At 34.5% G+C, this 22,217-nt stretch overlaps 3 protein-coding genes and 1 long non-coding RNA gene across 6 annotated transcripts in view; 2 read left to right on the forward strand and 2 right to left on the reverse strand.

The window, feature by feature from the left end:
- The window catches only part of LOC124536983 (ski oncogene), a 62,761-nt gene extending 55,714 nt beyond the window's left edge, over positions 1-7,047 (reverse strand). The window contains exon 1 of the mRNA XM_047113678.1: positions 5,587-7,047. Within this exon, the coding sequence (XP_046969634.1) occupies positions 5,587-6,402 (816 nt within the window). The 5' untranslated portion in view covers positions 6,403-7,047. The remainder of the gene's footprint in view (positions 1-5,586) is intronic.
- A 2,825-nt stretch (positions 7,048-9,872) lies between these two features.
- On the forward strand, positions 9,873-13,571 carry LOC124536787 (sepiapterin reductase). 3 transcript variants are annotated; one of them, XR_006966903.1, is made up of 5 exons: positions 9,873-10,043; positions 10,197-10,320; positions 10,538-10,707; positions 12,272-12,441; positions 13,261-13,571. XR_006966903.1 is itself a non-coding variant. In XM_047113384.1 (3 exons), exon 3 carries the CDS (start codon positions 10,718-10,720, stop codon positions 11,519-11,521), a length of 804 nt encoding a protein of 267 aa, XP_046969340.1. In that variant the 5' UTR covers positions 9,873-10,043; positions 10,197-10,320; positions 10,538-10,717; the 3' UTR covers positions 11,522-11,830. The 3 variants fall into 3 exon arrangements, 2 of the variants coding, with proteins under 2 accessions (XP_046969340.1, XP_046969341.1); XM_047113384.1 differs by lacking the exons at positions 12,272-12,441; positions 13,261-13,571 and having other exon boundaries at positions 10,538-11,830; XM_047113385.1 differs by lacking the exons at positions 9,873-10,043; positions 10,197-10,320; positions 12,272-12,441; positions 13,261-13,571 and adding an exon at positions 10,347-10,462 and having other exon boundaries at positions 10,538-11,830.
- A 1,238-nt stretch (positions 13,572-14,809) lies between these two features.
- Positions 14,810-15,189, forward strand: LOC124536868. The gene is made up of 2 exons (XR_006966908.1): positions 14,810-14,858; positions 14,936-15,189. It is a non-coding gene; the product is annotated as an uncharacterized LOC124536868 (long non-coding RNA).
- A 417-nt stretch (positions 15,190-15,606) lies between these two features.
- Positions 15,607-21,715, reverse strand: LOC124536932 (mitochondrial 2-oxoglutarate/malate carrier protein-like). The gene is made up of 6 exons (XM_047113601.1): positions 21,575-21,715; positions 20,569-20,793; positions 19,440-19,613; positions 18,781-18,883; positions 17,703-17,821; positions 15,607-15,950 (listed from the first exon to the last, which is right to left on the reverse strand). Exons 1-6 carry the CDS (start codon positions 21,646-21,648, stop codon positions 15,758-15,760), a joined length of 888 nt encoding a protein of 295 aa, XP_046969557.1. The 5' UTR covers positions 21,649-21,715; the 3' UTR covers positions 15,607-15,757.
- Between the last annotated feature and the right edge of the window lie 502 nt (positions 21,716-22,217).

The following is a 22,217-nucleotide window of genomic DNA, read 5'->3' on the forward strand; positions in this document are numbered from 1 at the left end:
AGTTGTTTATCATTACTATCTCGTTGCGAAAAATATTTATGATAAAGGAACTTATTACGTTACAACATTATCAACGAAAATACTATAAAATTTTATATTATAGTACGTTTCAAATAGTATAACTTTTTAAGGAATATATAACTGGCAACATCAGGTTTCACAATGACGTAATAGTGATAAGCTCTGTGGTCTAATAACGAAACCGGTATCCATTTTTTTTACTCGACAGGTTATCTATTGTGAAAGATCTTATTTTCTGCCATATTTAGTTAATACAGCGCGAACTATTGTAGTACCTAAACGAATGAAAAAAGTAAAAGAATACATTAATTGCAAACCAATTCTTGAAATCTTATTCGAAAAGGATTTATAATAAGAACATACATTTATATAGGAATAAAATTGACAAAACATTTATTTAATACTAGCTACTAACCTAACCATCCTGGCTTCGCGCGGGTAGAATAAGGGTGTCCAAATAAACTGTTCATATTGAAAACTAACATACCAAGAAATATTCTAGTCTTTTTGGTATGGGAGACAAATCACAAACGGATGAAAGGTTTCCATACAGGCTGTGAATATGCCTACAAATATTACTTTATATTTATTAAGAAATTCAAAATGGACAATAATTCTATATTAATGTTGTATAACAAAGATATAAGCAGGGCCGTATTTAGGGGAGGACAACCGGGGCAACTGTCCTGGGGCCTCCATATTAGTGGGGGCCACAGTTTTCAGCAAGTTAACAAATACCGAGATATAGTCAAATTATAATAATGTTATTATTTAATACTTTAAAAGTTACGGATACAAGTAAATAAATCATAGCTTACTGATTAAAATAAAAAAAGTAATTAATTCATGTTAATATAATTATTAGGTTGTTCACGCTTCTGTTTGTCTAGGGCCCCCACTGCTTTGTGGCCCGGGGGCCTACAGACCTTTAAATCCGGCTCTGGATATAAGCGTCTCTATATTTAGCCAAACCAATGAGGACTTCAAACAAATCAATATTATGCTCCTTCAGATTCATTTCACTTGAAATTAGCTGTGTTGTATGTGTTAACCTATACCAGTATTTTAAAGTAGTAGCTTTTCTCATCTCAAAAACCTTCTAGAAACATTTGAAACTGAGCGTCTATCAATCAAGCAAAAAGGATGACCATTTTGCGATGAAATTTAGAATAGAGATATCTTACACCTTGATTTAATATATGTGTATGCTAACCTGATATATATTATATTATACGTTATGGGATTAATACAAAATAATAATGCGAGTTAATTTAAATACAGATATGATAACAATTCCGGAATAACCGGAACAGAGCCGCGTGCAAATACTCTTTCAGCAATGACGATAAATTAAAATAACAAAACGTATCGTATCTATTATCTACATACATCACACACACACACACACACACATCAATAAATGACACGGATAAAGATTAATACACTGGCCTCCAAAAAAATCGACCCACCTACATTTTTTTCTAAAAAAGCCATCGTATGGTTTTAAACTACCACATATTTATATTTTTAAGATTGATAATGAAAAAATGCAATTGTAGGATTGTACAAAAACAGAAATAGTGCGAAAAAAATAGCTTTTTAGGTAAATATGTGACAAAACACGAAAACACAAAATTTTACGCAATTTTATTTTTTTCTGTACAAAACGATTATGCCGTTTGTTTTTAAATTTTGGTGCCTAAATCTTACTTTAATAGAGAGTGCTTCCTCCTCTTGACCTAATCACTGCCTGCATACGCCTATTAAGTGGCCTGATTAGCTTTTTAATGTCTTCCTGTGGGGTCCGTTGCCATTCTTCAGTTAGGGCAGCTTCCAGTTGATTCAGGGTTTCTGGAATTGGATTTCGTGCACGAAACGTACGTTTTAGCTGGTCCCAGAGGTGCTCTATCGGGTTTAAGTCCGGACTATTGGCTGGCCACTGCATAGCTGGAATTTCGACTTCCCTGAGATAGTCTTTAACAATTCTAGCGACGTGAGATCGTGCGTTGTCGTCCATAAGTTGGAAATTATACCCAATATATCCAGCGTAAGGCATCACATGAGGCTCCAGAATGTCCGTTATGTAAGTTTCAGCATTAACAGCACGATTACAGAAAAAAGCCAGCTCTGTGCGTCCCGTCAAAGAAATGCCTCCCCAAAACATTGTAGAGCCTCCACTACATCGGACTGTTTCTCGAATGCAACACTGAGAGTAGCGTTCTCCTGGCCTTCGCATGACGTTACGTCGTCTATCAGAGCCTACTAGAGACATTCGGCTTTCATCACTGAACAATACTGTCTCCCATTGGTCCAGTGTCCAATCGACGTGCTGCCTAGCAAATTGTAGTCTTGCTTGTCGGTGGAATGCTGTGAGTTTTGGTCCTGTTGCTGACTTGTGAGGAGTTAAGTTTTGCTCTCGATGTCTTCTTCTTACAGTATTTTCACTCACAGACACTCCACGACTTTCTTGGAGTCTACCTTGAACGTCAACAGCCGAAAGATGTCGGTTTCTTAAAGACGTCAAACCAATAAAACAGTCATCAGTCGGGTTCGTGACACGCCCCCTGCCAGATCCTGGTCTCCGGCGATACTCCCCAGTCTCCAAGTAGCGTTTGTACACTTTTCGCACCCCTGAACGACTTAATTTTAGTGTTCTAGCCACATTTCGCTGACTTAACCCCTCATGAATAAGAGCTACGACTTGAATAGCTTCTGCTTCAGTAGTATCCATTTTTTATGATTAAACTTATTAAAATTATTGTTTTAACAAAGTTTCATACACTTATTCAATAATAAACATCGAACCGAGATGATTCCGCGTTAAGAACTGGAAATAAACTAACCATGCACTTTGTGCACAAAGTAACGTTTTCTTAACAATCTTTAAAAATATTTCAAATATTCTCAATAACACTTACAACTCCTCCAAATCAATATCAAGTGGGTAATAAAATGTTAAATGTATGTCCCAAAAGTAAAACAATCCACCTAGGTTGTCGCATAGTTAAGATAACAACTTTGTAAGTAAAAAAATACGGGTGGGTCGATTTTTTTGGCGGCCAGTGTATATTCATAGATAAATATAATAATCTGTCTGCTGATAAACTTATTTTTTTTCGACCATTTGCAAAGATAAAAGGTTATTTCACGACCCGATATACGGTGTGAATTTGACAAGTATGTTGTATGTGTGATGGCCAAGAGAGCATGGTAATCTTAACCGAGGATTGGGGCCAATTGGACCAATGTTTAAGAATTACCACAGGTCTTATTGGGATATCTTATAATTGGACTTATTCAAATAGAATAACTTTGTGTATTTGTAGGGTTTTGTGCTTGTTTGGGTAAGACCCATACATCACATGTGTAACCTCTAATCAGCAATGGTACAAGCAACATCATGGTTCCCAATATTGGCGGCACAGTGGCCATTTAAATGTTCCAATATTTCTTGCACCAAAGACTACTATATAATAAAAATAATGTGAGTAATATTGTTATTCCAGAAGATTATGTAAGAGCATTATTTAATTTATTATCAATGTATAATGAATTTTATATGTACGTTTATTTTGAACTATAATAATAGTACGATGCACTTTTCCATTCGAATCACAGAACCCAAACTTACGTATAGTAATTAATCTGAAAGCGGCCTCAATACCTATCCGCTTTTGATGGTTCAGCAAACGCAGTAAAAGCGTGTAGAGTGTAAATAAGTAGACATAGACTCAGACGTGTAATTACTCAGATCGATAAACACCCACGTGTGGCGAGAAGCTATTTATTGCGTGCGCCGATATGCGTTCATATTTACATTTACTTTAAGATTTCGAATGATAAACCTCTGCTTACATACGAATAAAAAAAATCATCTTTGGAATTCAGCCATTACGGATAAGGCCTTGTGTACATTTAAATACAATAATTTCTCTAAAATTGCACAACCATTACATACTGTAATAAATGAATGATATAGGTAAATTTCAGTTCATTCAGTCGTTGAAGACTGAAGAAAGAAAATTGAGATCGTTTAACCAACATAAATGTAGTCTTCAATTATGTATTTATATATTTTTTTGCTTATATTTTAAATCGGATTAATAGAATAATTAAGATACGGGCAAAAGTCCAACAAAAAATATTAACATGTAATATTTAAGTTAATTTAGTTAATCTATGGACGAAAAACCTTTTTGTCGGCAAATATATAATAAGATTATGTTCACAAATCCTATTATTTCGCTTCACACTGTACTATATTATTTAAATCAATGTTCAGTTTGTGGATGATAATATTAACAAAAAATATTACTTACAGAGAATATGTTACAATAAACTAACTTTAAAATAAGATCTAGCTAGACTAATATATATTTAATGCGTGAATGTCACATGAGAGAAGGTGAAACTCAAGAATGTAGGAGTTATTTTTTTACCATTACCTGTTTCTGTGTGCTATCAGTTTTTAATTTACGCCATTTTAACACCGAAACGTAGCGCAAAAAAAGTACATTACAAACATTGTATTAAGAATATTTGATTTTAGATGAAATTGTTGTGTATTTTCGGATCGAGATTTTAAGATACGTTTTAAATAGTTTTGCATGATTAAACTACTGGTTAAAGTAATTTGAACGCGATTTATTGAAAAATTAAGTCGTGTAATAACGCAGAATTTTAGTCGATATTCGACACTTAATCTAGGTAATTTCTATTGTTAATTACCTACTATAATTTTGGAAATTTTAAAGAAAATTGCGGATGCTAGTTATGACGCAAACTGACCAAAAATATAACAATTAATTTATAAGTAGATCTCAATGAAACGAGGTTCATAATTTGTACGAGAAAATTATTGTTACCTGAGAAGTTATTGCCACGGATCATTTGGCGCGGGCTTTCTTTTATACAATTGATATCGTCAAAAATTCCATAAAGATCGTGATGATCGTGGATATAAAATTTAAGCCCATAAGGAACATTCTATGCACAGAATTTATATGTAAGTCTACGTCTACTTTTACAGTATTCTATTCATATAAAATTATTGAATCGGAAAATAAATACGATCTTTATTGTCAACGAGTTCTAGTACCTGAATATGAATTAGAACTACAATGCTGACCTTTTGAATCGACGATCTACAATTATGTATGACAAGTTTACGTGGCAACTATTAAGATGTGCTATAGCGATTATATAGAGCTCTCACTCGCAGCAAATTTAAAATAATAATGATACAATGTCAAATCAGATTGGAACAGTGCTTTCTAAATTGAATGGCCACTGCTTTGAATGAAAATTCATTTTCAGAATATTGTATTTCTTGTATAAAATGCTGATTGGTCGGTTGAAGTGCGTTATTCACTCAAGTCAAAGTAATTGAAATTACTAACGAAACGTGGAGTTTTTTTTTTAAATATGGATAGTGTAACGTCGTAACAGCAAAACATTTCTTTTTAAGAATCTACACTTAAAACGGACCATTTATTATTAGTAATTATTTGATATTTGAGCTAAACTTATATTTTCTGAAAGTTTTATACAAGCGAGCAGACATACCTGTTTTCTTTTGAGTGGTATTTGATGTTTGACGAGGGCAGGCGGCGGCGGTGGTTGGGTCTCGCGCGAATCTCTCGCAGCGAGCTCGTCCAGCAACGCAGCGCACTTTTCGCGGTCGCGCTCCTCCTCCGACACCAGCAGGAAACGTCGCCATCGTGTCGAGTCGAATCCCCAATGGCACGTGCGGTGCTCCGTGCCGTGCGAGTGGCACACGAACCGTCGCGGCCCGTACACCCCGCGGCACTCCACGCACTGCACTAGCCCTAGCTCTGGGGCGCACACGCCTCGGGCGCCCCCGAAACACTCGTGATACACGCGGAACCCTGGCAGCTTACGGGCTGCCGTCGCCGGCGCGTGCAGCAGCGCCGCGCACAGCCGTTCGGCATCCGTCTGGGTGATCAGCCCGCACGAGGGCGCGGAGCGCGGCAACACGCCCGTCGACTTCAGCTCGTGCAACTGCTCCGGCGTACAGCGCGAACAGTAGATCTGCAGCTCGTCGCAAACACGGTTGATCTGTTCCAGGCTGAAGTCCGTCAGCACCGACGTAAGGATCTGCGGCAAGCAGAGGCGCCGCTCGCCTCCCACGCTAAAGCAGGAGATAGGTTCGCCCTCGAGAGCGGTCTCGCCGCGCTCGCCCAGCACAGGGTCAGCAGCGAGCAGGATGGGCGGCGCGGCGCGAGGTGGCGGTGGCGGCGGCGCGGCAGTGGCGCGCGCCCCCGCGGGCCCACCGCCCCCGCCCGGGCCCTGCAGGCTGCGCGGGGCGCTAGCCTGGTACGTCCTCAGCACGGAGGTGATATGCGGCGTCACCACGTCCATGGTCGCCGCGATAGAGCGGCGATTCTCGGCCTCCGCCCGTCTAGCGCCCGACGGCGGGCGCGCGCGCGTCGCGCTCCGCGAGCGGCCCGACCATGTCTGCCGCCGTCCGCCCGTCGCCCGCCGCACGCACCGCGCCGCCGCGCGCCCACCCGGCGTCTCCGCCCCGTCGCCGCTCGCGAAACCGTGCAAAAATAAGCGGCCGAGGCCAGTATCTCTCCGAAATGAAGCCCACCCGTATTCGAATTTGTGCAAATGCTCCTCGATCCGGCCGTTCGGCCGCGAATACCAAATGAAAAGGTCGCGCGTCGAACGTCCGAGTCGGTCGTCGACGTATTGCGGGCGCGGGAGACGAGGGCGTGGATTCCGACGAGCGGGCGCAGTCAAAGCAGCAGACGGATGGCTCGGCTACTGGAGAGTCTAGCCGGCGCCCCCCGCGCCGACACGCCGCCGCGCCGAGTCACGTGACCGACCTTCCCGTCAAAATATCCAGAATGGCGGCGCGATCCGCGCTCCGCCTGTGTCATAGATGTGCTATACAAGATCTCCATATGGGTAAAAATATCATTTTCTAACTAGATCCATATTTGACCCAAATTTAACGTTATCGATTTCTAATAAGAAAATAATAATACTTATTGGAATTGAGACTATTATTCTACATAAGTGAAAAAAATGTTCACGATTTATTTAATTATAAAAAATATTATTTACATATATTTTTATATTATATTTTTAATTGGTAATTATTTTATTTACTTGGCTTATTTCCTTATTATGAAGAGAATAGAGATCAACGAATTATTCCTTAAAATCAGATTTTGCTTTATTATTTTCAGAGACCAAGTAAATTTGGCATTACATTACGTTTTGGGTTTCATGTATCTGTGTTTATAATCTATGAAAGCGCGACACGCGCGGGGTATCGGCGGGACGCGCGGCGGGAGGGCTGCGGGACGCGGGGCAAGGAGGCAGCTGCGTCTAGTGCGACGGCTCGCAGATCTGTGAAAACTGCTTTTAAACACAAAACTACAAAGAAAATAGAACTCTATTTGTAGAGTTCTACAAACTATTTTTAAATATAACACAATAGAAATATAGCGTTACATACAACGGCATTATCAAATTGAACTCAATTTCTAGGTAATAAAGTACTATTTACAATAACGGCAACAAACAAAGCGTTTAATAATCGTGCTGCTGAGTACCCATACATACATTACATTCCGTATTTTTCTGTAGCGATACTTTACTAAGACTCGTTACGTCATATTCTACTAGTAATAATTTGGAACCGTAGCTAAATAAAACTTTCGCGTTGTCTATGACGTTTCGGTAACTTAAATTATTTAGTACAGGTACGTTAAATTATTATTATATTATATTTTACAGAACTCTATCACGAGATCTAATCTAAGCAAACCTTAAAAATATATAAAATTGTACTTATGTATATTTTAATGTTAAATGAAGGCAACGTTTATAGTCACGGAATTCCGTGACAATAAATAACAATATAAAGTACACCTCACCGATACAGTTAATAATTAAATAGAGCACTCTAGTTAATGCGACGACCCAAAGAAACTGGCAGAAGTTCGAGCGGTCACAGAACAAAACAAACCTTAGAAGAGAATGATGCACGAATATTGCTTTAAGAAATAAGTAATCAAAATATTACATGTATTATTTTAAGTCTTAATAGTTTACGACAAAAACCAAAATGAAAAACCTCAAAATGAAAATAATATCGGAAACGAAAAATATTCGAATAAAGAACGAAGCAAGGAGAAAAACAGAAGCGTTCAAAAACAATACCTACCTATTATGACATAAATAATTTGACAAATAGTTCAGTCCTTATAATTATTACACATACTAAAATACATTGATTGTTTATTGGTTATTGTGTAATTGGCCTAAGAAAGATTTCCTATAATTTTAATTCGCCATGGCGGAAGCGTCTTGAATAAACGACACATTTTATTTTTATTTTTTGCAGTAAGTCTCTCCGGCATGATACGAAAATTACGATAATTTACTTTTTCATTGCTGTTATTACGCTCTACAATGTAGTTCATATAAACTTTTCACCTACCGTTGATCGTTGTCGAAATATCGGACGAGAAAGTAAAAAATGAAGAGATTGGATTTTTCTTTTTGCTGTTTTCTTTATAGTCTACATTTAGAAAATGTTTCTATTAATAAACTCGTAAAACATGTTAAAGTTGGCAGGTTCATTTTTTAAATTTTTTTTTTCACTTATCAAAGATCTGATCTTTGATGGATAACTCACCCATTATGCGTAAAATAAATTTACTCCATAAAATAATCAGCGTAATATTCAACAACAGTCTGTAAATTTCCACTGCTGGGCTAATGGCCTCCTCTTCCTTTGTGGAGGTTTGGAACATATTCCACCACGCTGTTCCAATGCGGGTTGATGCGTCAGCATCATATTAAAAAATATTAAACATTAATTTTTATTGTTTAAATATCGACAAAATTTTAAGACTGGATTGGTATTACAAAAAAAAAACACAGAAAATAAATAGAAAGATTGTATACTCAAATATATTTTAAGCTTAGCTTGCTTATAGTTAAGATCGGGCCTGTAAAATCCAAATAAAGAAATAATGTGTTCCTGTAACAAACACCTGATAATAATGAATGCATTTATTATATTATTTATTAAATATAGAAGAGAATAAATGTCTGATCATAAATCATCTACAAATAACTTATAATTCCAGTCGTTTTTTAAGAAATACAAAAGGTTAGTTATATAAACATATAAAATTATTGTAACGATTTATATAATATGTAAAATTGATTGACGAATAGATTTTTTATCATTAACTTCTTCGTCTCTCTCACAAGTTAGCTAGATTTACTGACTTGACATTACTCGTTTTCTTTGAAAATGTATGTAGGTATTCAGGAATTTTTATAGTGATACTGTCAATATAACTGTCAGGATCCTGTAGTGCAAATGTTTTAAGTTGAACTCTTTTATAAATATTAAAATAGCATTGTGCAATTTTACATTTTTAGGAAAAGAGATGTTTTTTCACTTACACGATAAGTATATAAACAGCATATTTTGGTTGCAATCGAATTTAAAATAAGTATGTTAATTAGATATCTTAATCTATGTGTTTTTAATATAATTATTACATGAATTATATAACATTTCGTATCTATAATGATTTCCGTTGGACTTTGTCGCATGTTTGTCTGAGGTTATCGTTATGTGTTAGAAGTGGTAACAAAGAACAATTGGTTTAAAATATTAGTTTAATTATAATTATAACTTATACAAAGGCATCCATATGTTTTTTCAGCCTTTAAGCGCAAGACGCTTATTGTAGTCAACCATAATATAGGTATTATGCTATCTATATTTATTATATAAATTCTTTATTTGAATTGACAAGTATCCGATTTTATATTAATTATCTGTTTCAAAGATTTGTTTAGTTTTGTCTGTGTAAAGTCTGTATCTAGAGAAGCAAAAAAACGAGTCTTTCGAATTGTCAATTATTGACATTTACACTATTCATTATATCAATGTTGTAGCAGGTTTTTTGTGCAAAATCCCTTCACTGATTAAAAATTAATAACATTCGGCGTTAAGCCTTCAAGTAAGTAATGGGCATAGATGGTTGGTAAATGTTTGACCGTCGTTTTTTTTACGCTTTAAAATGGCCTTGAAAAGTAGCTTTTTTGTAATATCTCATTTCGATTCAATTAAAAATATAAATAAACTTTGTATTGTGTTTATACTTATGTTATAGATTTTGATGGATCCCTGGGGTTGTGAAATTGTAGATTCGACAGTTGCTACAGAATTCGAAGACGATTTTAAACCAGAAAAGAGTGATAAGTTAGCAGACTCGGCGGACTATCTTGCAGTACTGGGTAACGATGTTGTTTTCTAATATCTTTATCAGTGAAACACACGTTTGTGAATATTTATATCAATTGTTTTAATTATAAGGTTATCTGAGGTTCATTTCATAACTAAATCATTGTCACATTGTGAAATACCGTTTTAATTAACGTACGTTAAATTGGTTACTTTTTATTAGATTTAAATTAAATATCTCAATTAATATTAGTATATATTTAATTTCAGAACGGAAACTCAAGGCACTTAAGAAGAAAAATAAGGTTGTAGAAAATCTAGCAGCATATAGAGCTGATTGTATTGACAGATTAATGAGAGAAGGCTGTGATTTAGATCCAGTAATCGGTGACACTGAAGCAGAGAAGCTGTTGCAGGAGTGACTTGTTGATTATAACTCTGTAAGTAACCATGGCTTCATCATCATCTAACATAGACTTGTCTGGACCATCCTTCTGTGTCGTTACGGGTGCGTCTCAAGGTATAGGTAGAGCCATTGCCGTGGAAATATCGAAACATCTTGGATCCCAATCGCTCATGCTGCTGTTGGCTCGTAAGAAGCAAGAACTTGCTGTTACTGCTAGTCTCTGTGAGTCGGACAAAGTTAAAGTCTTGTATAATTCTGTTGATCTCTCAACTGCGTCTGAAAAAGAAATGAATCAGATCCTTAAACAGGCTTTAGGTGGTCATGAGCCTACTGACTTCTCAAACTGTCTGATTTTCCACAATGTTGGTTCACTTGGTAACTTGGCAGTGGAAACATCACGGATGGATAACATTGAGGAGTTTAGACGATACTATGATCTGAATGTGTTTAAGGTAATCTCTCTGAATACTCAGTTCCTCAAAATCTTTGAGGAAATTGAAGACAGGATTATAATTGTTAACATAACATCACTCTGTGCGATCAAGCCCATGGGAGGTATGGCCTACTATTGTAGTGGAAAAGCTGCTAGAGAAATGTATTTCAGAGTCCTAGCAGAGGAAAAGAAACAGATAAAAATTCTGAATTACTCCCCTGGGCCTGTGGAGACAGCTATGATTGACAATGTGCTGGAGGAAGCCGTCAATGAGAATCTGAAAGATGTTTTTCAATCGTTCAAAAGTCAAGGCACATTGATAAAACCGGAGGTAACAGCGAAGAAATGCATGAAGGTTTTACTCTCTGGAAAATTTGCTCCGGGAGAACATGTTGACATCTTTGACGTTGAATAAATTATGATTATAAACTCTCTAAAAATGAATCTTTCCAATTTTCTAAGTCTTGAATAATCTTGAATGTGGTAAATTTTTGTGATTGTTGTTATATTAAAAATTATATAAAATGATGCTTAACAGTTGTCGTTGAATCTCATTCCTAATATGTTCTTGTTGAATAGAGTAGCATTTTTAACGAGTTGACTATTAGATTTGTAATTATCAATAAAATTCTAATTACATTCCATTATATGTGTGTCTAATGTATGTGCTTAAAATATATTTATGAATGCAATTCATATTATGAAATAAATGCTTGAATTTGAATTGTGTTTTCAATGTCCCCCTTTATAATTAATATATGAGTTACATTCATAAGTTTTTTTTCACTTTATTAATGATTTATTTTTTGTTTTGAACTCAACGAATAAGATACCGCTTTAAGTCTCTTAAAGTAATGATATAACATTGTCATTCTATTGTGAAATTATTAATTGTTGTTTTACTATTGAATAACCTTATCTAGGCTAATAATATTGTTGCCTTGACCCTCATACCCAATCATGTGTTACTAGCTAGTAGAAAAATAACTCATTAATTACACAAGTTAAGTCATTAAGACTAAGTTGAGGTGATTTTAATTTAAATGCATAAACATTCCAAAATTTAAACTAGCAAGATATTATATAATCTAAAATTGATATAATTAATTATAGTTTGAGTTATTAGTTTTTTTTGTTTTATTTTTTTTATTTTCAAATGTTCCAGATGTTTCCAGAATGGCGGGTAGGAAAAGTTTATTCATTTTCCTGATGAACTTGGCTTGGAAGTGTCGCTTCAGCATGCCGCTACTGCTCAGCGGCACTGTAGCACTTCTCGGCCAAGCTTGGATGTTTCAAATAAGAGTCCATACTGTGAATAGGTTACATGAAAATGAGGTATTTATGATAAGTTTATTGTACATTAATTTCTCTCCTTATGGATATATATGTAACTCATAAAAAATATTTACTAAAATGTTTTATGTTTAATACTTATAGTTGAGTATATAATTAAGACACTGTAGCAGTAAGGGTTATAAATTAAGAAGTACATTCGTAAAAAAAAAAAATCTAGCTTACCTCTGAGATATGGAGCCACAAAAAAATAGCTTTTTTCTTTGACTTTTGAGTTATTATCAGTTGTGTGATAGATTGCATTGATTATATAGTTTTTAAAATGCTAAAACATGATATAACTTAATTATATAACATAACGTAATTATGTCTTAGATTATTTATACATATACCTAGATAGAATAACGCACTATAAAATAAATAAAAAAAGGAGCCAGTCCACTTTATTAACTGGATCTTTATGTACTTAGTGGTTAGCTATTAGGTTGTACTATCTGGACATATTTTGAGAATTTTAGAAAATTACTGTATTAATACTTGGTGGTAGGGCTTTGTGCAAGCCGGTCTGGGTAGGTACCACCCACTCATAATTTATTCCACCGCCAAACAACAGTACTCAGTATTGTGTTCCGGTTTGAAGGGTGAGTGAGCCAGTGTAACTACAGGCACAAGGGACGTAACATCTTAGTTCACAAGGTTGGTGGCGCATTGACGATTTAAGGAATAGTTAATATTTCTTACAGCGTCATTGCCTATGGGTAATGGTGACCACTTACCATCAGGTGGGACATATGCTTGTCCGTCAACCTATACCATAAAAAAAAATGATATTTGAGGTAATAAATACATTTTAATTTACAGTTGGCATACTACAATGAAAATGACTTCGACGACGACGATTCCTGGGAGACGGAGTCCACAGATTCTTGGGAAACAATAGTGGAAGAGGTCGCTTACGGTTGACAGTTTCATAGACAACATATACTTTATTATATGTTAAATTTGAATTTCGAATTCAAAACACGTCTTCATAGCAAAATAACGAATGGGTGAATGAGACTTAAAACTAGATATGCTCAATATTTGGGAGAGGATGGACCGTGTTTGTGGCCAATTATATTAATTATTGTAATGTGATTCGATTAAATTATATACAAGTTAGTTTATCATAATAAAAGTATATTTTAATAAATCATCTTCATTATTAAAAATAAAAATGTACAATAAAAAGCAATAATAATATCAAAAGCAATATAACATACTTATATAAAATATAAATAAAAAATAATTAAAAAATATATTTTTGTAGCTTTGCCGTATCGATAACATTCTCGAATGAAAACTAGACATACATATATAGCATATATATTAATTTTGTTAGCGACACACAGGGCCGTATTTATGGGAGGGCAACCGGGGCAACTGCCCTGGGGCCTCCACATTTGTGGGGGCCCCAGTTTTCAGCAAGTTAACAAATACCGAGATATAGTCAAATTAAAATAATGTTATTATTTAATATTTTAAAAGTTACCGATACAAGTAAATAAATCATAGCTTACTGATTGAAATAAAAAAGTAATTAATTCATGACAATATAATTATTAGGTTGTTCACGCTTCTGTTTGTCTAGGGCCCCCACTGCTTTGTGGCCCAGGGGCCTCCAGACCTTTAAATCCGGCTCTGGTGACACATTAGCTCATGAGTATCGGACTACTTGACGACGTTTTTTTGTTTGTGCTATATGCGTTCTTAAATTATTCATGCAGTTATGATTTGACTTTATTTTCGCAATTGTCCAAAAAAATAATAATTTTCATTTGTCTTGATTATTAAAAATGTATATAGACTTTAATTCTCAGTTCTGATATTAAGATATCTGACTACGAAGGCCTTATAAAGCTGTCAATATTTTTTTACCATTATCATGAATAGATCAGTTAAATTTATAATTGCAATAAATTGTTTTTATAAATTTTTAGGTTATGTTTTTGTAAATGCTCAATCATCACATATATTTGTAAAAACTGAATATATGAATAAAAAAAATATTATATATTTTCATTTCTATTATCCATATCGCTCAGATCTGTATAAAATCTAAATAAAATATTTGTTATTACAAAATTGATTATCAGTACTAAAGAAGTTAAGATTTTTTAGTGTAGCCACCGTAAAAAATGAATAACAGGAGAAGTATTGTATAAGTATGAATTTATGAGATATATTATAGACGGTGAAGGAGCATATCGTGAGAAAACCTACATGTAAATCCACCAACCATTGGAGCAGCGGTGGAATATTCCTCTCCTCAAAGGAGAGGAGGCTTTGGCCCAACAGGGTGAAATTTACAGGCTGTTACTGTGAAAGGACAAATCTGCCATCTTATTTTTCTCAGATATTATTATTTATTATAGTGTCTTTTATAGAATAAAACGAAACATTCGAAAAAGCTTAAACAGGTAAGAGGGCTATACCACGTAAAAACGTAGATAATATTTTATTTTTCTCAATTCATGTTCTTTTATTCTGTACGTAGGTTATAAAACCTTCCTTGCCATCACATACAGTTTATTATCTTTAATTAGTAGAAATTCTGCCACAACTCGCATTGAGGCAACGTGGTGGAATATGCTCCTAACCTCCTCAAAGGGAGGGAAGGCCGTTACCCAGCTGTGGGAAATTCAAAGGCTGTTATTATTATTTGTAGAAATCAAACATTTTTGTTCAGGGATTACGGTGATTATTTCTGTTGTCCTTGGAAAGGCTGTGTTAATAAAAGTATTGTTTTTATTCAACTAGTTTTATTTACAAATTATTTTCATATTATATATTGAACGTTAGGTACATTATATTTAAAATTCAAAACATTTATCATGTCTACTTTTTACCGCCAAATATTATTACTAATTATTTTTCTTTGGTTTATTTTTGAAGGGGCGCTGTCTGTATGTTTGTTTACGTACATATAGGCATAACTCAGTATTGGCGGTACAATTCATAACTACATATATTTTAATGTCAGGTCAAAAAAAAGTATTCTTATAGAAATACTTTTTTTAAAAGAAACAATGCATAAGTTCTTAATGTCACGGAACCTTTTACATAAACTTGTAAAATATAGGTTAAATTATATATAATAATATAATATTATAAATAATAAATAGGATAATAGTGTTGTTTTAAATCATAAAACCTTATTATATACCGTTACTAAAATTAATCAATTTAATAATGCATTAATCAGATTTTTTTATAAATCTATAGCATGACGGCTTACGTATGATTAAAGTATACCAATTTGTACTTAGAGACGCCATATTTGTTTTTTTCTATTTACGTAAATAAATAGTACGTATATTCAGTCGTCAGATTCTGTCCACCTGTAGTACATAGCGTTTAATTGTTCTAAAAATATAAATATGAGAACAGTGAGGGGTCCTATTTTTGCATATGTGGGTATAAAACCGCTCCACAGTGCGAAGACACCTTCATTCTGTATTATTTTCTTGAGCACGGCTACCTGGCTTGTTCCTTTTGCTGAATTTTGTACCCTGGAAAAAAAAAGTATAAAGCACCAACAAATTTTTCACAAACATCAAATAAATTTCCTTATCAATATTACATTTACAGTTGAGACTTGAGCATTCAAATTTAGAATATATGTTTCGAATTATTGAATATATCAATATAAAGTTATTTCTGATTTTCTAAATTTGTATTGAGACTATAATGTACATTATACATATAGCATTTGACTATAATATGTTGTTGTAATATTACTTAATTGTGGTTATGAGTTTGAACATTCAATACCACCTCAAAAATACCTAGGAATCGAACCCACGACCTTTTCAAGGTCTGATAGGTTTCGGACATATTCCGAAACGTATATACTTGTGCAACGAACCAAACCATAGCTTGAATTATTTTGTTGTAGCGCCATCTAGTGAAAAACTTTACAACTAAAATTCATCTCAACGTTGATTATAAAAATAAATTCTTATTATTTTATAAATACATAGGTGTACGAAATTAAAAAAAACAATGCTTATATTTTATCTTAATACTTATGCAGTAAAAACTGCAATAGACACAAAAACAAAGATTATAAATTTATAGGTAAGAAAAAAGGTACATTAATTTTTGATTTATTATTATAAATAAAAATATAATTAAAAACGTACACTAATTAATCAACCAGTTTGTCAACAAAAGTCAACTAAATATATTATAAACTTACCTAAATTTATTAATTTAAATACAACCCTTTTTAAAATACATAAATATGTTAGAGAGAGTTGCTGAGCATTTTGATATGATTTTTATGATCGGCATATCTTATATCGATATTAATAAAGATGTCAGTCATAGCTTTGGTCCACTAAATAACCTACATGTTTGTATCACAACGCTTTCAACATGTATAATTACAAAACACATAATATACTTTATTGCTCCATATCTGCCGCTGGGCTCCGAGGGGTTAATAGTCAAAATAATCCTACGAACGATTGAGGCAAATACACAACACAGACTTTCATTTTTCTACACTAGTTCGAAGCGTAGTTGTGTAAGAAAAATTGTACTGTTGATTGATTGATTTTGAAATTGATTTTATTATTTCTGAGTCATGGAGAAACGAGAAATGGTAGACCGTTTCTATGGTTCTGTTCTTAATATATGCACAATATAGTAAAGAAATAATTGTCACTGTAGAGATTTCTAAAGTGATGTCGAAAATAAACACATTTTTTGCGCTTAAATTGAAAACAATGCCTGAACGCTATGAGATATATGAAAATAATGTACGACAGTATTGTACATCTTAGGTCTTTACAAAAGGTCACGATGGCATAGTACTACACGACTTAGATGTAGCATCGGCAAAATTCGTAAAGCCCATCACATCCGAATTAAGTACGCTATCCAAAATTATCAATATTTATTTTTTATGTGAATTTGATCTTTACGCAAACGTAATAACTTGTAATATCATATTACCTAATATATTCGTCAATTTGACACATCGATTTACATGCACTTGCATTCTTGGGTTGAACAGACGCGAAAATCTATGGCGGCAGTAATCGGTTTTATTTTCATTTTATTGCATTTTCCGACGCTACATCTAATTTGTGTCAGTCTTTATATGTCTATCTCTTAAGGATAACCCACAATAACAATTTTTGTCCTTAACTTTTTACTAGAAATATATGGTTGCCAGTTTGGTACAATATAACGAACTTATTTTATCTTGTACTAGCGTTGGCTTTTCACTATATTCATATCCAAGTAATTCTTACCGTGTTTTGACAATATCGACGGGCAAAGAAGCAAAAGTCGTGACAAGTCCTGAGATCAACGAAGCAACGAAATGAAGCCCAATACCATCGCCCATTTGTGACACCAACATCTCACGAGCCTTCAAACACATGTACAATACATTTATAACATTTTAACTCATCAATGAGAATATTTTTCATCAATAAAAACAATATCAGCCCGTCAATTTCTCATTGCTGGGCTAAGGCCTCCCTCCCCTTTGAGGAGAAGGTTTGTAACATATATCACCATGCTGTTCCAACGCGGGTTGGTGGAATACAAATGTCGCAGAATTTCTATGAAATTTAGACACATGCAGGTTTCCTCAAAATGTTTTCCTTCACCTCCGAACACGAGATGAATTATAAACATAAAATAGGCACATCAATATTCAGTGACGCTTGCCTGGGCTTTAACCCGCAATCATCGGTTAAGATGCACGCGTTCTAACCACTGGGACATCTCGGCTCAATTTTCATCGTTATATAATGTATTCCTTATTGAAGTACTGTTGAGGAAACTCAGTGACTTTAAAGGTCAGAAGCCTAATAAAATCAAATTATCTAATGACATTAAAAGTTCAAATATACGTATATTTTCATTATCATTTTCTCAATTTAATAGGTAGACCGCCTGGGAAATGGACCACCTGATTATAATCGCAATACACATTGATTCTATGAGGAATATTAATCACCCTTTACATCATAAATGCGCCATTAACCTGGGAACTAAAATGTTATGTTATTGTGCCTCATTCATTCTTTTGAAATATTTTATGAAGTTTAAAAATCCTATTTTTTCTTTTAGATAGTTTCAAGATAAATAATAATATTGAATAAACATCACATACATTACTCTGACAATGAATGAATGAAACATGGAAAACTAATGAATTTTCTTAATCGACTCGGCCGGGAATCGAACACTGGACCTCGGAGTGGCGTACCCATGAAAACCGGTGTACACACTACTCGACCACGGAGGTCGTCAATACAATAAATGTTTTTTTATAATTATTAAAAATACATCGTGTTCCTTATTTATCCAAAATACAACCTGCGCGTAAGTACCAAGCTGGGCCCCGTTAACCACCATCGCTCTGGTGACGGTCGCGGTGGCACCACGAAACAGCATCGCCGGACCTTCTTCACTGATGATTCTATTTATATTGAGATTGATAATAAGTGTGACGTAAAAGATTAATCTCTGATTGGTATGTTGTATACAAACATAGTTATATTAGTGTAGTTGATCATATCTTTATATTTTCCATTTCACGTAGCCAATTGGGAACTAATATATTATGTCTCTTGTATACTAGCTGGTATTTATATACATTTATCTTTCATAATGGTATACGAAGTATTGCTCTTTGGGGGTAGAATATCTAAATAGTGGATGGGAACTACCTAAAGTCTCACTACTGGGTAGTTTTTTGAATTCTTGAATGCATTAAATAAAACAAAAATATTACAATAATATACAAGCTTTTAACAGTTTTAAATTGTGTAATTTTTTGTCAGTTAGGATCTTTTGTAAGTGGCAAGATTTTATTCAAATTTTTTTTATATTATTTTTAAAATATCATACATTTATCCAATTTGGATAATCCAAATGAGCAAGTTCGTAACGGTTCAAATATAAAGTAGTATTTTTGCTTTGCAGAAGCTTTGTCATCATATTTATTAAAAGTAAATTTTAAGTTATACATGAACCTGGTAAGTGCATTGAAGACATTTTTATAGTTTCTGCGCTGTTCCGGTGGAAGACGCCCATCAGCCGTCATTCGTATCAGAGCCACTTCTGCCGGAGTGCCGATGAAAGCGCCGAGCCCTCCCGCCGCCATGCCCATCACGAGCTTTATTGGAAAGCTCGGAACACCGTACGTGCTTTAAAAACAACCCTCTCTTAAAATCATTGAACATGACTTAAAAAAATATTTGGTTAAGATTGTGTTGTTGCCGTATATTGACATACATACGTTTCCGTAAATCGAAATGTTATTAAGGAAAAAAAACGGTTCACGACGCGTTATGGTTTCTGTAAAATATTCACATCGCGAAAATTGTGTTGCTTTTATAAAAACGCCCATGACGAATGACACTACATAACGAAATTTGTAGGATTTCATTTTGCGTTGTGGCAAGGAAGGGCACATTTGTAACGAAAGGCAAAGAGGTTTCAGTTACCGTATGGTCGAAGTCAGATACGTTTTCAGAACGCGTCATGGGCCAATCAATTAATTTCAATCCACTTATACGTTTCGAATGATTACGCTATTAATATATACGATATTAAATGTGGATTTGCGAAAAAAATGCCTCATTGAACATCGACGAAACTGCTATCGAAATTATGAAAGTCAAATTAAAGTGGATATAAGTAATTAAGTGTAATAGTGTTGTATTATAAATAAATATATATTAATCATAAACTCTTAATAGTACACAATATAGCTGAGTTAATACGTCTCAAATGATGTATATTTTTAAAAAAGTAACAGCCTGTAAATTTCCCCCTGCTGGGATAAGGCCTCCTCCTCCGTTAAGGAGAGGGTTTGGAACATATTCCACCACGCTGTTCCAATGCGGTTTGGTGGAATATACATGTGGCAGAATTTCTATGAAATTAGACACATGCAGGTTTCCTCACGATGTTTTCCTTCACCGCTGAGCACGAGATGAATTATAAATACAAATTAAGCACATATATACAGTGGTGGTGGTGCTTGCCTGGGTTTTAACACGCAATCATCGGTAAAGATGTACGCGTTCTAACTGCTGGGCCATCTCAGCTCTAAATTTTTAAAAGCTAAAGTTTAAAGCAACTGTATCATCGTCGAACCTTGTGTAATAATTGCTCAATCCGTTATAGCATCCCAAACGACCCGTCGTGTAAGTCGCTTGGCGGAACAGCGCTGCCGAGAGACCGGTATAAAAACCAGTGACGCCTTCTTTCCTGAGGATATCTCCCACCACTCCTAATACCGACTTCTTTCCCGAGGGTCCGGAGAGTTGCATCCTCGTCTTCACTAAGTCAGCTGGTTGTACAACGCAAATACCCATCATGCTGGTAATGTGATAAATCAAAATTATGCTCTATTATTTATTTATATTTATGATAAAGGTAGGCAGATGAGCAAATGTGCTACCTGATGGTAAGTAGTTAACACCGCCCACACACAATGGCACTGTCAAATATTTCTGCCCATACACAATGACATTGTTAGAAATATTAACCATTGCTAATGCGCTACAAACATTGGGAACTAACATGTTATATCAGTAGTGCCTATAATCAACCACCCTTCAAACGGTACCACAAAAATACTGAGTATATCTTTTGATGGTAGAATATATGACGAGTTGGTGGTACCTACCCACACAGTCTTACACGAAGCACCACCAAGTAAAGTACGATATATTACAAGCTCTACCACAAGTCCGGCTATTACAATAGAAAAATAAAGCCTGTATTTTGGGTACTCCATTAAAGGCGTACATGACTAGACTTATTTTTATTTAATATATACGTCCGGGTATCAGGATATGAAGTGTCTCGTACGTGTTTTACTAATACAGGATTTTATAATGAGTGTATCTAATATTTGGACGGTACTGACTCGCGATCTAGACCTAACAGCTGTCAAATAAGAATCATCTGATAAGTATTTGGAAACGTATCACAATGATACTGAGGCTGTTTGGTTACATTACAAGTGTGCACTGATTGTAACGCTTACTGTAATGTTCAAAGTTGTAACATTACAAGTAAATAGCCCCAATGTTATTTTACAAGTTTGTTTCTATTCTTTGAGTTACACACTAATATTCTTTGTGATGTTCCTTACCCGCTCATTCCCCCGAAAACGAAATTTAACCATCCCGGTATAGGTTTCCGAGGTTTCTTAATCTTATCAGACATATTGTTACGATTAATTTGATTATTTGTTTTATTGATATCGGAATATTCTGAGTGTAAAAATGATCGTTTACATTTTTATTGTTTGATGTCTGTCAAAAAAGTGTAATAGATATTTTATAACAAATTGTACGTTGTAATTTATCTGTGATATTTGGGGATATATTTTTTAATAATTAATTAAGTAATTAAAAAAATGTAAAATATAGAAGATAACTATCAATGAACTTCTAAATGATTGTCCTTCTAAATTCGTGTAAATGTTGATATGAGATCGGTATAAGGTGATAATATTTAGCCGTCAGTTTTACCAGAGTTACTGATGAAAATAAATAGTATTTACAAAGACAGAAGAGGTTTGCGCTTTTACCACTTGTAATCACCATTTGTCGTAATTATCCGATTTGGGAACATCCCGGAATATTTGGCGTTGATGTTACAAAATACGATCTAATCTATTATAAAATTAATGTTGTCTTTTATTTTGTTATGTAACGGTACCTAAAGGAAGGTATGGTTTAATCAAACAAAAATAACTTTTCATACAATAACTCATACGGTCTCTATCTTAC

This window comes from Vanessa cardui, chromosome 17 (assembly GCF_905220365.1).
Source record: "Vanessa cardui chromosome 17, ilVanCard2.1, whole genome shotgun sequence".
Taxonomy (NCBI): domain Eukaryota; kingdom Metazoa; phylum Arthropoda; class Insecta; order Lepidoptera; family Nymphalidae; genus Vanessa; species Vanessa cardui.